Here is a 12,238-nt window from a genome sequence, read left to right on the forward strand (position 1 = left end):
CCATGGAGGTCCAGCATCTGCAGACCTCCTGGCTGACAGCCAAGGTGCTGTTCCATGGAAGGAGGCAGCATCCTGATCAGCCTGGAAGTGGCTATTCCTATCAAGTTGCAGGCTTGGAGGATGATATTGAGACACTTTAGACCCCAACACACTTCCCAAATGACCTGCTGTTGGGTCAGAGACAGCTGGGACAGGCAGAGAAGACGGCCATGGACTGGGCTGGGGAGAAATCCAGATACAGTTGCACCTGGAGATGGAGTCTGTTTTACAGAGGAAGCTGCTCTTGAGTTTTCAGTCACGTGGAAACTAGGGGAAGACTTTTAAAACCAGTTGGTGCAATGGACATCTAACTCACCGGGAAAAGGATAACTAGAAGGTGGTCAGGTGCTCTCTTCAATGAGAAGGCAAAGCAGCAAGAGCAAACCTCCACTCATTGTTCCAACTGATAGAAGCCAATCCCACCCCCTCCTACAATCAGTGGGGCATTTTGAGCCAGGAAATTCTTACGTATGTCCCAGGTGAAAGAGGCAGGAAGGCAGAGGTGTGAGGAAGCACCCCCGTACTTACAGCACCATAGTTCTTCCTGCAGTTATGTCCACGCCAGTATCTCTGAATCATCAGGACTGAATTTCTCACTTTCAGGAAATTGGACCTGCAAAGGCATTTCAATCACTTGCATCTGTGGTTTGGCCACAAGTTATCATCATCTCCTAGGCCTCATTCTTTGGAGATTTGAAACCGAGCAGCCAAGTGGAGTAAACATTGCATTTTTGGCCTGAAAAAGTCTCCTCCCCCAGCTCTCCTTGCTTTCATAAAAAATCTGTAGGGGCTCTCTCTGATACATCTCTGCAGGCAGATTCTGCCAGGTTATGGGAATGGGCAGAGCAGGAGATGCTGAGAATGGTCCCCTCCGTCCCCCCGCCTTGCACCCTCCTCTCGCATCTGAAATCTCTTCCCTGCCTGCTCTCCCCACTTCCATCGTAGCACCTGAGAATGGATTCAATCTCACCCAAATGACGAAGAGCGAACTTCAGCAACACCACCCTGCTGCCCCCATCTGCTCCTCCCATCCTTCTTAGCCTGGCCTGATTCTCCCTGTAGACACTTCAGAGACAATTGTGTTGGAAGGGCTTGGGAGTCTCGCTAGGATTACTGTGGGAAAGATTGCTGAGTTATTTAGCATGTGCCCTTTCTGCAAAGCCTAAGGCACAACCTGAGTCACAGCCATGGCTTGGGCAGTCAAAGAGCACAAAGCCCCAAGAACTGTCCCTCCTCCATGGGTGAAGCTTGTCCTTGGCTGTGGCTCCCCCTTTCCTTCCACAACTGTGCCATGAGCTCCCCATGGGCTACCTGCCCTCCTCCCAAGCCTGGCAACTGGGTTGCAAAGGGAAGAGTCCTGAGCCCCTTGGGCTCTGGGGAGAGCAACATTAGTCACAGTGGATGACCAAGTGGTCCCATTGCAGTCTTGTGGGGATCCCCATAGACTGGAGGCTTAGTGTTGCCTTCAGCAGGCTCAAAGTCCCACTGCTGCATAGAATCATTGTCATAGCAAACATTCACACTGCTGCAATGTCATAGCAAACATCAACTCCTCTGGAAACAGCACTGAACAGGCACAGCAGGTCCTATTCTGTCCATGTTTGAGGCAGATAACACAGTTTTCCTCTTGTTTCCTCTACTGTTTTCCTCCAATACTTGCTGCACCTGAATGCCAACACATCAGGGCTCCCCTCTCCCTGCCTGCAGGCAGGGCAGGTCAGATGGGCACCAAAGGAGTGACGCATCCCCCAGGAGCCACTTGCTGGGTGAAGCACCCCACATAGCCCACCTCCCATCTGGCAGTGGGGCTCACACCTACCTGTCTTTAAACCCACGGACCACCTTCTGGATGAGGATGACTTTGTCTGTGATGGCCTTGTCTCTCTCAATCTCCAGCAGCATGTCGTGGTGGTCCTGTGGGAGGAAGCAACACAGCACCCATGTCTCTAGCTCTCCATCTGCCTGACGTGGCAGAAGGGGTGGTACGAGGCCCTTCCCCAGAGGACATGTCCAAAATAAACTCTTAGGACATTTTACATCCCAAGTATCACCCCACCTACTCACTGGGGACATCCTAACATAAATCCTAGTGATCTACTGCCTTCATTCCCAAATGAACCAGAGCACCCGAAAGCTGCATGTGCAATACTTTATAGTCTGAAAACAACCAAATTACATGGCACTTCCATGCAGAGCTCCCTGCTAGTGCTGTCAGCCATGGGAGCAGTTCCCGAGAGCACTGGAGAGGTTTGGGAACAAACTCCAGGCTGCCTGGGTCCCATCGCTCCCTCTAGCCAAGGCTGCAACACCTCCATACCTTAAGGACAAAACAGCTCCCCAAAACACTGAATTTCCTTGTCCTGAGGTTTTCAGATGCACCAGTCCAAGCTTTCTATTGATTCCTCCCATGCTGTTTGTAACTCGGCTTTCTTTCCCGGTTGTGGGACGGTGAGCCCTGCCGCGCTGGGTGCAGCAGAAGCAGCTCCACACGTTTCCTGCTTTGCTCGACCTCACGCGGCCCCTCGGGGCCTCCCAATTTCTCTGTTTCCTGCCCTGACAGCTGTGAGATCTTGATAACAGGCTCTGGAAAGAGCGACTAGTGGGAACAGCTTCTAGGGAAGAGATGGGGGTGTTCGCGCTGGTGATGGGGTTGGGAGTGAATTTAGATATAAGTGGTCAGGGTTTACCACTGAGATTTTTGCTCGAGAGAAGCCTTTGCTTCCAGCCCGGTTCCTGGCCAGCTCGGCCGCATCTTCTCAGAGCAACGCATGAATGGGTTTGTGTCCTGGTTTCAGCTGAGGTTGAGTTAATTTTCTTTAGAGTGGCTGGTATGGGGCTATGTTTTGGATTTGTGCTGAAAACAGTGTTGATAATACAGAGATGTTTTAGTTGTTGCTGCACTAGCCAAGGACTTTTCAGCTTCCCATGCTCTGCCAGGTGCAGAAGAAGCTGGGAGGGGACACAGCCAGGATAGTTGATCCAAACTGACCAAAGGGCTATTCCATACCACATGACATCATGCTCAGTATATAAAGCTGGGGAAGAAGAAGGAAGGGGGGACATTTGGAGTGATGGCGTTTGTCTTCCCAAGTAACCATTACGCATGATGGAGCCCTGCTTTCCTGGAGATGGCTGAACACCTGCCTGCCCATGGGAAGTAGTGAATGAATTCCTTGCTTTGCTTTGCTTGCGTGCGCGGCTTTTGCTTTACCTATTAAACTGTCTTTATCTCAACCCACGAGTTTTCTTACTTTTGCTCTTCCGATTCTCTCCCACATCCCACCAGGGGGGAGTGAGCGAGTGGCTGCGTGGTGCTTAGTTGCTGGCTGGGGCTAAACCACGACAGTTTGTAAGGAGAGAGGAGTGTGAATGGGGCTGAAGGGGACCTGCAACATTGGGCGGCTCTGTGTCAGCTGGACCGATGCAGGAAGGGAAGCTGTACCCACATCTTGGGTTGCACAAGGACGTGCTGAAAGCAAAGTGAGCCTATTGTGCTCTCGGTCCCTCTCTCTGCAGGGGTCTGCATGGACATCCCTCCTGCTGCTGTGCTTTTTAGGTGAAGGCAGGAGATGAGTTTGAGCGGCTCAGCCCAGGAGGTAAAAGGCCGTGCGCTGTATGTGACTATTTCTGCGTCCGTATGTGCATGCATCAGTGCTGGCAGAGTGTCAGGACTTCCTCCTGCCCACCGCTTCCTAAACTGGCCCCAAATATCCTGCCTTGGCCCAGGTTCTATCCACTGCCACACCAGCCCAGAGACCATGGGAAAGGGTCACGTCTTGTGATGGAAAGCGAATGGTAGGAGACCCCTTCACAGGCAAGGGTCCCAGATGGCAGGGGGGGCGTGGAGAACCACCCACCTTCAGGAATATCTTTGTCTTGCCGATCTGCCAGTCATCATCCTTCCCGAGCACCGCTTCGGCAATGCGCTGGCACGTCCCACGCAGGTCGCCCTGGTAGAAGAGGGGGTGGGATTCACCAGGACCAGCCTCACCCATTGCTCCTCCCAAGCCCAGTGGGGACCTTTTCTGGTCCCAATTCCAGCAGTTATCTGCTAAAGAGGTTCCCAGGGCTTTACTGTCACCACAGTTAAGGTGAGTGAGAGGGACTGGCTGAATATGGCTACCTGTCCCTGCCAGCCCCGTAACCATTTTTCCTTCACTTGGAAAGCCCAGAGCACCACTGTAACATCTGGGGATCAAATGTTGCATGATTGCTTTTGGAGGGATGTACACCCCATAAATACGTCTGGAGAGCCCAGCAGAGAGCAATCGTTACCCGTGGAAGAAGATGCTCACCTGCTTGTATGCTGGCTTCACCCCAGGCATGAGCACCCGGTACCTGTCCACGAACTCCACAAACGTGTAGCGGATGGGGTAGCCGGCTCGGCGGATCCGGATGGTCTCCATCATCCCTGAGTACCTCAGCTGACGGACGCACAGCTCCCGGTCAAACAGCTGGGGAGGTTACAAGACATAGTTTGATTGCACATCTTGGCCTGGATTGGCCATAAGAGACTGGGGACTCTGAAGATGTGTGGGGCAAGCAAGTCAGGCTTCCAGCCAAATCCTTCACATGGTGGACCCAAGGCCGTAGGAATGTTGGCTGTTACGGGCCTGATCCTATGAACTGCTAAGAGTTTTTGACTCACACCATTTCTTTAATTCCCGCTTGCAAGACTGGATGTCCCCTACACATTATACAAAGGACTGAAAGGAGGACTGGAGAGCACAATGCAACAGTGAACATCACATTGGGAAAACGGGCAACGATGCTGCATCTACAAGGCTCAAACCATACAGTCACCCTCGCAATGACCACTCATGGTCATTAACTTCTGACTGCTGCTCTGAGCTTTACCAGCGTGATCACAGCACTGCTGTATGGGCAGGCCAGTACCATTTTTCAGGCAGCAGAGGAAGCAGAGGACCATATCAGCGAAGGCTCAGACATTCAAAGGTCTTAGGGTGCCTACACCAGTTGACCTTAGGGTAGGTGACACCCTGAAGTCACACAAAGGAAGAGTGCAGCCTTGGAGCTGCCGAGGCCCTGAGATAAGCCTGTTATCATCAAACCACCATGTACCCAGGAGCTTAAAATGAGACCAGAGGTCAGAACTGAGACCAGCTGAGGGTTTTAGGGAAAGGACAAATCTCAGACCGCATCCGTGGCTGCTTCTGACAAGCAATGGACAGTTTCAAGGCCAGACAGCAGACACAGGTAACCCAGTCCTTGCAGATGTTTGCTAATAAACCCGGCTGCTCTCCCTTGCTTTGGGTGCCTCAGGGTGGATGAGCGGTGCTGCTAGATGGGCAGATCTGCTGAAGCAAAGGGAGGTTCAGGAAAATCTGTGCCACGTTTTAGTGCATTGAGGAGGATCCTGGAGCCCCTGAGAGCACCCTCTTGCAGCCCGATGTTGTCTGCTGGGAGCATCCAAAAAGCGTTCAACCCAAGTGTAAAATAAAGGCAGACGTGGTGTGGTGCTGGCACACCACAGAAAGTTGGGACAGTAAATCCCACCGTGGGCCAAAGAGTGTGTTATTCATCTGCCCTTCCTTCAGCTGTCTAGAATGTGAGCACCTGTGCGTGTACAGATATGGGCATCTAAAATGTGAGTCACCTAGCCTCTCCCTGAAGTGAGTGAGGAGAGATAGGTACTTGCCTGTATCTCGGATATCCCTGTATCTCAGGTGCATCTCCTGGGTCCCTATGGATGCACCCGTCTCCCCATCCCTGGAGGGAGCTTTTTGACTAGCTCATAGCAGCCACTTAACCATGAAAGGGCTGGAGTGAAGTGACACAGATCCTGATCCCAGGAGAAGACAACAGATGAGCAAGGAAAAGGCAGAAAGTAGCATCATCCAGATTTGGTCTCAAGCTGTCCCTATCTAAAGTGGGTATTGGGGACAAGAAGGGTGCAGAGGAAAGAGGTGTGTGTTCCTTCGTCTCACCCTGCCATGAAGCAGAAGGGTATGTGAGCGGTTGTGGGCTTGCAAATAACCCTCCAGAGTTTGTAGGACTAGTTCATTGCACATATGGGCACCTATATGCTCCTGGCATCAGGGCCTGAAGAGGCACAGACTGCTGGAGACAGTTTTGACTTTCTTTGTGTGGTTTGTTACCTAATTCATCCCATGCATTTCTCTCAGACTAACCAGAACAACAGAGCAATGCTCTGCAGAAACGGCAACGTGGGACGATGTACAGACCCAGAGAACTCCAGCCAGCATCCCAATGCAAACAATTTTTTTTCCCCCAAAGCACATTTTAGAAGGAAGCAAAAGTTTTTAAAATAACATAAAGTAACAAACAGTCAGGACTTTCCATTGACCTTTCACTTCCCACTATCCCATTTCCTATCACTATCAGTACACTTTCCTTCAAAGCCAGGGACAGAACATGAACTCCCAGAAAAACGTTCTCTTTTGCAGTCGCCCCGCACAGCTCTGTGTACCATTATCTGGGATTTTTTTTCCTTTGTATTATTAAACCAAGGCCAAAAATAAATTTAGCAAGAAATCACATTTCATATCATATAGCACTACAGTCTCTGACTCAGTGTTAGCTCATCCACTCATTACTTTAATGGGGAGACTAATTTCTCTTTGTCCGATTCTTTCAAACTTATAGCTGTTTTTATGTCGCACTGAAAGTTTTGTAGATAAATGGGTTGGACAGAGACTTCTGGCTTAGCACTTGCAAGAGCTGATGAAATACAGACTTCCAACGCAGGACACAAAATGCCAGACTGAATCCCAGACATGCAGGTGTAAAAGCAGCTCAAAGTTAGGACATGGGGAATAATTTGTTAACATCAGTTCAGAATGTACATCTATTTCTCAACATCACCCATGTTTTCAAAGAAGGTCTTGTTTTGATCTCAGCTCACATGATAATCTCAGATCACACATATTGTTAAATATTAACCCAAAGTATTCCATTGACGTGCTATTAGGTGCCTTTTTATGCTCACCAAGACCAGGCTAAGGGCACAGTAAACTGCTCTGAGACAGCCACCAAACCTTTTGCCCTGCATCATATTAGGTTCACCTAACAGCAAAAATAAGTTTCAAACAAACACTGCTTGTACGCAACAGCTCTGAAATTCAGTATTTTATGCTTTTTAGCACTCAGTTGAGCTTTGCTAACAGACACTGACTTTAGATAAAGCTCCAGCTGTGGCTAGATTAACTGCTACTGAAGTGCAAAGGCATGGGCAAAGTGACTCACAGAAACAAATAGCTGAAATTATTATTAAATAAAGCTCTTCCTCCCCAAGCAGTATCACTATTAAGAGTGGTGAGCAGCTAACAGCGATTGCTAACAGCACCAGGGCCCGATCCTGCAAGGTGCTGACAGTGGGATTGGGGCGTTCAGCACCTGCCTTATCGTCCACCTTTCGCTGCAAAACTCGGAGTCCCCTCTGTGAGCAGTTTGTGGTCAGGGGGATTTACAGCCATCTCCTTCCCTTTCATTTGCTCCTTAAAGTTTGTCTCCAGAGTGTTCATTGCTTTTGAAGCAAGTCCTTGGGAATCGGAGCAAAATAATTCCTCTCACCTTTCCTCTGTGCTATTCTGCCTCTTTTTTCTCTGCTTTTAGAATCGTGCTTTTGCAATTGGTGCAAAAAAAAAGGCAGTTGAAAGGATCACACAGGTAAAACCGAGTGAGATCCCTTGGGAGCAAAGATTTTATAGAAAACACCTATGGGAAGGGGAATCACTTTTAGGAAACATTGAACCCTGCCATAGGACTAAACCCAGGGCCCTACAGCTCAGTCTAAGTCTCTGGTAGGGAGGTGCCTACCCCTTATGGAAATTCAGAGGCATTTCCTATAGGAGAAAGGGCTGTAGGGTGAATTCCTCAAGGTTGTCCTTGGGAAGAGAGGCAGGGGTGGGGCAGGAGCTCCCCTCTGCAAAAAGTTTTGGGGTGCTGTTGGATTGCAAAGCAAGTGCCTGATTTTGCCAGCCCTTTGGTGACTCCCTTGCTTGCAGAACAGGCTGTGGGTTGGTTTTCTAAGCACCCAAGGTCAATCCTGACTCCACTGAAGCCCAAAGGATTTTTGCTGTTAGCTCCAGGGCAGAGTGACCCTGCAGACAGTCCTGTACGAAAATCAACAAGGAGAGAAAAGCAGGACTTACCATGGGCTTCTTGTACTCATTGGGCTTGATGCAGCGGACAAAAAAGGGCTGGCACACGCTGAGAGTCCTCATCAACAGCTCCAGGGACCGCTTGAACTGGCTGCTGAGCGTCGGCGAGCGCTTCCTTGTCTCCGCTCCCTGCAAAACCGCAGCGGAGCGGGCTCAGGAAATGAAAGGATAACAGTGCCTTTCCCTCTGGCCGCGTCCCTGGGAACTTCCCGCGACAGCCGGAGGCGGAGGAGGGAGCAGGGCCAGAGGTGGTTGAGTGTTGTGGCAGGAGAGGGGCAGGGCAGAGCCGGCAAGCTTGCAATGGCCAGACTCTGGCAACCTGCTCCATATGCCTCTACCCAGGGAGGAAAAGTGCCATAATTTAATTTCTCCTGCTAAAACCTCCCTGTGTGACTGGCAAACCCAACTGCCCTATGCAGAGCCATGAGGAAGATCTGCCCATGAGAGCAAACAGTCCTTTCTGGGCCATCAAAAGTCTCTATATTGCAGCTTGGGGCGATGCATTTGCCCAGGGATGCTCCTTGGGAATGGCTTGGGCTTCCCTGTCCCCATGCATCGTAGCATGGTCATGCCAACCCTCTGTCATGGTTCCTCATGTCAGGCTGAGCCTTTCCTGCTCCCTGGGGTGTAGGAACAGAGACCCACGTAGGGTGAAAAAAACCCTAGGGGCACGTTCACTGAGGGGCGACTCTGCAACAGCTCCAGAAACTGCTGGTAGGGTCTATATCCCTCAGCCTGTACTAGAGGGAAGATTCGAGTTATGTTTGGAAAAGAATATTAACTAGACCAAATGAGGTGGGTATTTAGGGTGAATCAGGATGATTTTGAGTATTTTGCTTGTTTTAGCTCCCTTGGTTAAATTAATAATCCAATCTCCAGTTTGGGGCAAGTGTTTCTAAAGCAGAATGGAGTCGTTTCTCTTAATAGCCCCTTCTCCCTGCCCTGGGAGAACCTTGTTAAACCAGCTTCAAATGAAATGAAGGTCCTCAGCTCATTTTACGTGTCAATCACTATTACTCGAGCTCATTACACATCAGCCGCAGTGGTGCTGTGTGTCTCGTAGGGTCTGGTGAGAGAGCCTTTGTGGGGCAGTGAGTACTGCTGGTGGGTTGGAGGAAGAATTGGGCACCAGGATGTAACTCCCTCCAAATCAAAAACAGGGCAAACTGTGACATGACGTGATGGACAGGGATTTCCCAAAGGGAGGATTCCAGCAGGATTTTAATGCACATTTCCTCCAAACATCCTCTTCTTTGCAGGTGGTCAAGCCATGCATGGTGTCATGAAGTCCCCATTTGCACTGGCCTTGCTGCTATGTTTTGCAAGGTGGTGAGTTTTATTTCTACTTTTGCTAAAATCTTTATGTGTGCTTCATCGTATAGCACTGTCAGATAACATAACTGTCAGTATAACCTGTCAGATAACATTCCCACCCTCCAAAACTGAGGAATTTCATAGAATCACAGAATAGTTTGGGTTGGAAGAGAGTATAAATATCATCTAGTCCAACTCTCTTGCCATGGGCAGGGAATTTGCACAGCTCAGGTTGGATATGATGTTGAGACAAAACCGTTCAACACAAACACAAAGTCATCACAGAATTCCAGCAAGAGAAAACCCAGCTCATGCACACACCAGAAAAAACTGGCCTGCTTGTCGAGAAGAGCAAGGGGGGATATCAGTGATCTCTCCCAGCAAAATCCTCCCCTGAAGGACAAACTATTAACAAATCTAGAGTAATTAACGGATGCAGCTGCTACCTGCAGAGCACTGTAGAGTCTGGTTCTCACACTCTGTCACAGATTTGATGAGGAATAGGCTGTTTCAGCAAGAATCCTGGTTTGGGTAGCTTTGATTAATGTTTTCTTATCACTTTGCTAATTATGTGCAAGAGGTCACCTCTGTGAAATGTGAAAGGATAGCCACAGGGGTCAGAAGCAGCAATAGATGCAGGAGCAGGGCTGGAAGTTGGAAGCAACTGCATGTTAGCCAGGTTTGTCAATTTGGGCTTGGCTGGGAGAGGTCATTTTTCAGCTGTGGTGGTAGGAAGGGTGCAAGAGTTTGTACAAGGGTCTACAAGGGAATGCATGAGTGGTTTGCTCCCAGACCTCCCTCTCTAGGTTGCTGATGCCTTGCATTTCCTCCTTGCATGCATCCAGCTCTGGTAAAAAGCAGTGGTGCCATTTCCATCCTTACACCTGAGAGCTTTTTGCTGGGAGGGGCTGCCAGAAAGCAGCTTGTTTTCCTATCCAAATTGTCAGAGCGGTCTGGGCTCCTCCTGTCAAGACTGCACCATCCCAGCCATTCACGTGCTTCCTGGGCCTGATGTTTGTGCACAGACCCCTCGATGGTGGGCACCAGCCACATGGGCACTAACCAGGCTCTCAGCTACACAACAAAACCTCAGGTGGGTGCTTTGCATCAGCCTCCTCCTGCAGGGACAGGGTGACACCACTGAAGTCATCGTGGTTCCTCCCGCCTCACCTCAGCACCAGTGTGGGGAGAATCACACCACTTCCCTTATTCCAACAAAATGGCCCCCAAAAAATGAGTGGAGCAGCCTGCCAACACAGCCTAGCAAGGCACTGAAAATACAGGTTTTACTGCAGGCAAGGAGCATTTTTTTTAGCTCAAAAACAGACCCAGTCCCCATAGCCTGAAGAAGAAAGAGCTGAATATATTCTGCTTTTCTCCTGGCCAGACATGTCTTAGCTTTCAAACCAAGACTGTAGTGTCCAAACTGAGACTGTAGCGTCTTTGGGACACAGACTATCTCTTCACTGGTGGCCATACAGAGTCTAGCACACAGGAGGATGTGACCTGTGTGTCATGGGGAAGGATGAGCAGGATTCACAGGTGCTGTAGCCCAGACTGGGGCACTGAGTAATCACTCAGCCTGTGCTCAGCATCAAAGGAAAAAAAGCAGAAGAGAAAAACAGGAATAAGAAGAGAATTACATGATTTACAGAGAAGCACCATCTCAAAAGAGAAGTTCAGAAAGATGTGCAGACCAGCATGACATTCAGACATGCTTCAATGCCACCTCTTTCTGACACCTCAAGCCAGTCTGGCTTTAGAGGTGCAGAGACGTGCATGGCTGCTTGCGGTAACATAAAGACAAAAGTCAAGGCAGAATATCATCATCAGGACACAAGGGGATGTTCCTCCAGCATGGGATGCCCAAGATTCCCAGTGGCACAGCTGGAGCATCAGGACATTTCCCAGCATCTCTGTGAAGCTATAAAATCTCTAGGGACCTATTCAGACTCCTTCCTTTGGCATCTTGGACACATCTAGGTACTTATCATGTGTCCAGGGCTGAGAAAGCAATAACCAGTTCAGCCTATCTGCACCCTGTGGGTTCAGTGGGTTAAGGTGGACACAAAGTTATGTTAAGTAGGATGGTCTTAATACAGACCCAGAGTTCCAGCTAGGGCAATCATCAGGTTTTTCTCTTTGTAGCATTCAAACCAAGTAAACAGAAGCAATGAGAAAGGCAGGGACAAAGAGAAACTTCACTGAGCAAGAAATGGTAGGAGTTACTCCTGCTGTCCCTCTGCACCTTCTCCTGCTACTTTCAGGAGAAGGCTGATGGTGCACCGGGATTGCCATGCTCAGCACTAGGTCTGCCAGGGAGATGGCGACCTGCTTCAGTGGAAATGCAGAAAGATTAATTACTTAAGGTGAGTTAGGAAAGGAGAGAAAAGCATGTACCACCAGCAATACTTTGGGGAAAGGTTCTGGACAAAGGACTGTCGTCCCATCTCTTTAGGATTATAAGGTCACTAAAATGGGCCATGCCAATATGACATGCTGTTTCTCAGCCTTTTTTCTGAAGTCTGAGAAAAATGATGCTTTTCATTTGTTATTTGGTTACATGAAATGTCACTGGAGTGGCCTCCAGGTGACCACTGAAAGTTGAGGCCCCTCACAGCAGGTTCTGCAGTGACATATAGTGAAGAGACAGTCTCTCTCCTAAAGGCTGTGCAGTCTGGAAAGTGCCTTCAGATGCAAAGTTGACATAGGCTACATAACAGTGCCGAGTATCACTATTT

At 49.4% G+C, this 12,238-nt stretch overlaps 1 protein-coding gene across 2 annotated transcripts in view; it reads right to left on the minus strand.

Annotated features, from left to right (window-relative positions):
* Positions 1-12,238, minus strand: part of MYO7A (myosin VIIA) — a 64,187-nt gene that overhangs the window by 30,594 nt on the left and 21,355 nt on the right. For both annotated transcript variants that reach the window (XM_072855327.1, XM_072855317.1), the window contains exons 14-18: positions 8,175-8,312; positions 4,335-4,493; positions 3,897-3,989; positions 1,859-1,953; positions 568-652 (exon numbers count right to left, since the gene is read on the minus strand). In XM_072855327.1, the coding sequence (XP_072711428.1) occupies positions 568-652; positions 1,859-1,953; positions 3,897-3,989; positions 4,335-4,493; positions 8,175-8,312 (570 nt within the window). The remainder of the gene's footprint in view (positions 1-567; positions 653-1,858; positions 1,954-3,896; positions 3,990-4,334; positions 4,494-8,174; positions 8,313-12,238) is intronic.

Source organism: Ciconia boyciana, chromosome 1 (assembly GCF_034638445.1).
Source record: "Ciconia boyciana chromosome 1, ASM3463844v1, whole genome shotgun sequence".
NCBI lineage: Eukaryota > Metazoa > Chordata > Aves > Ciconiiformes > Ciconiidae > Ciconia > Ciconia boyciana.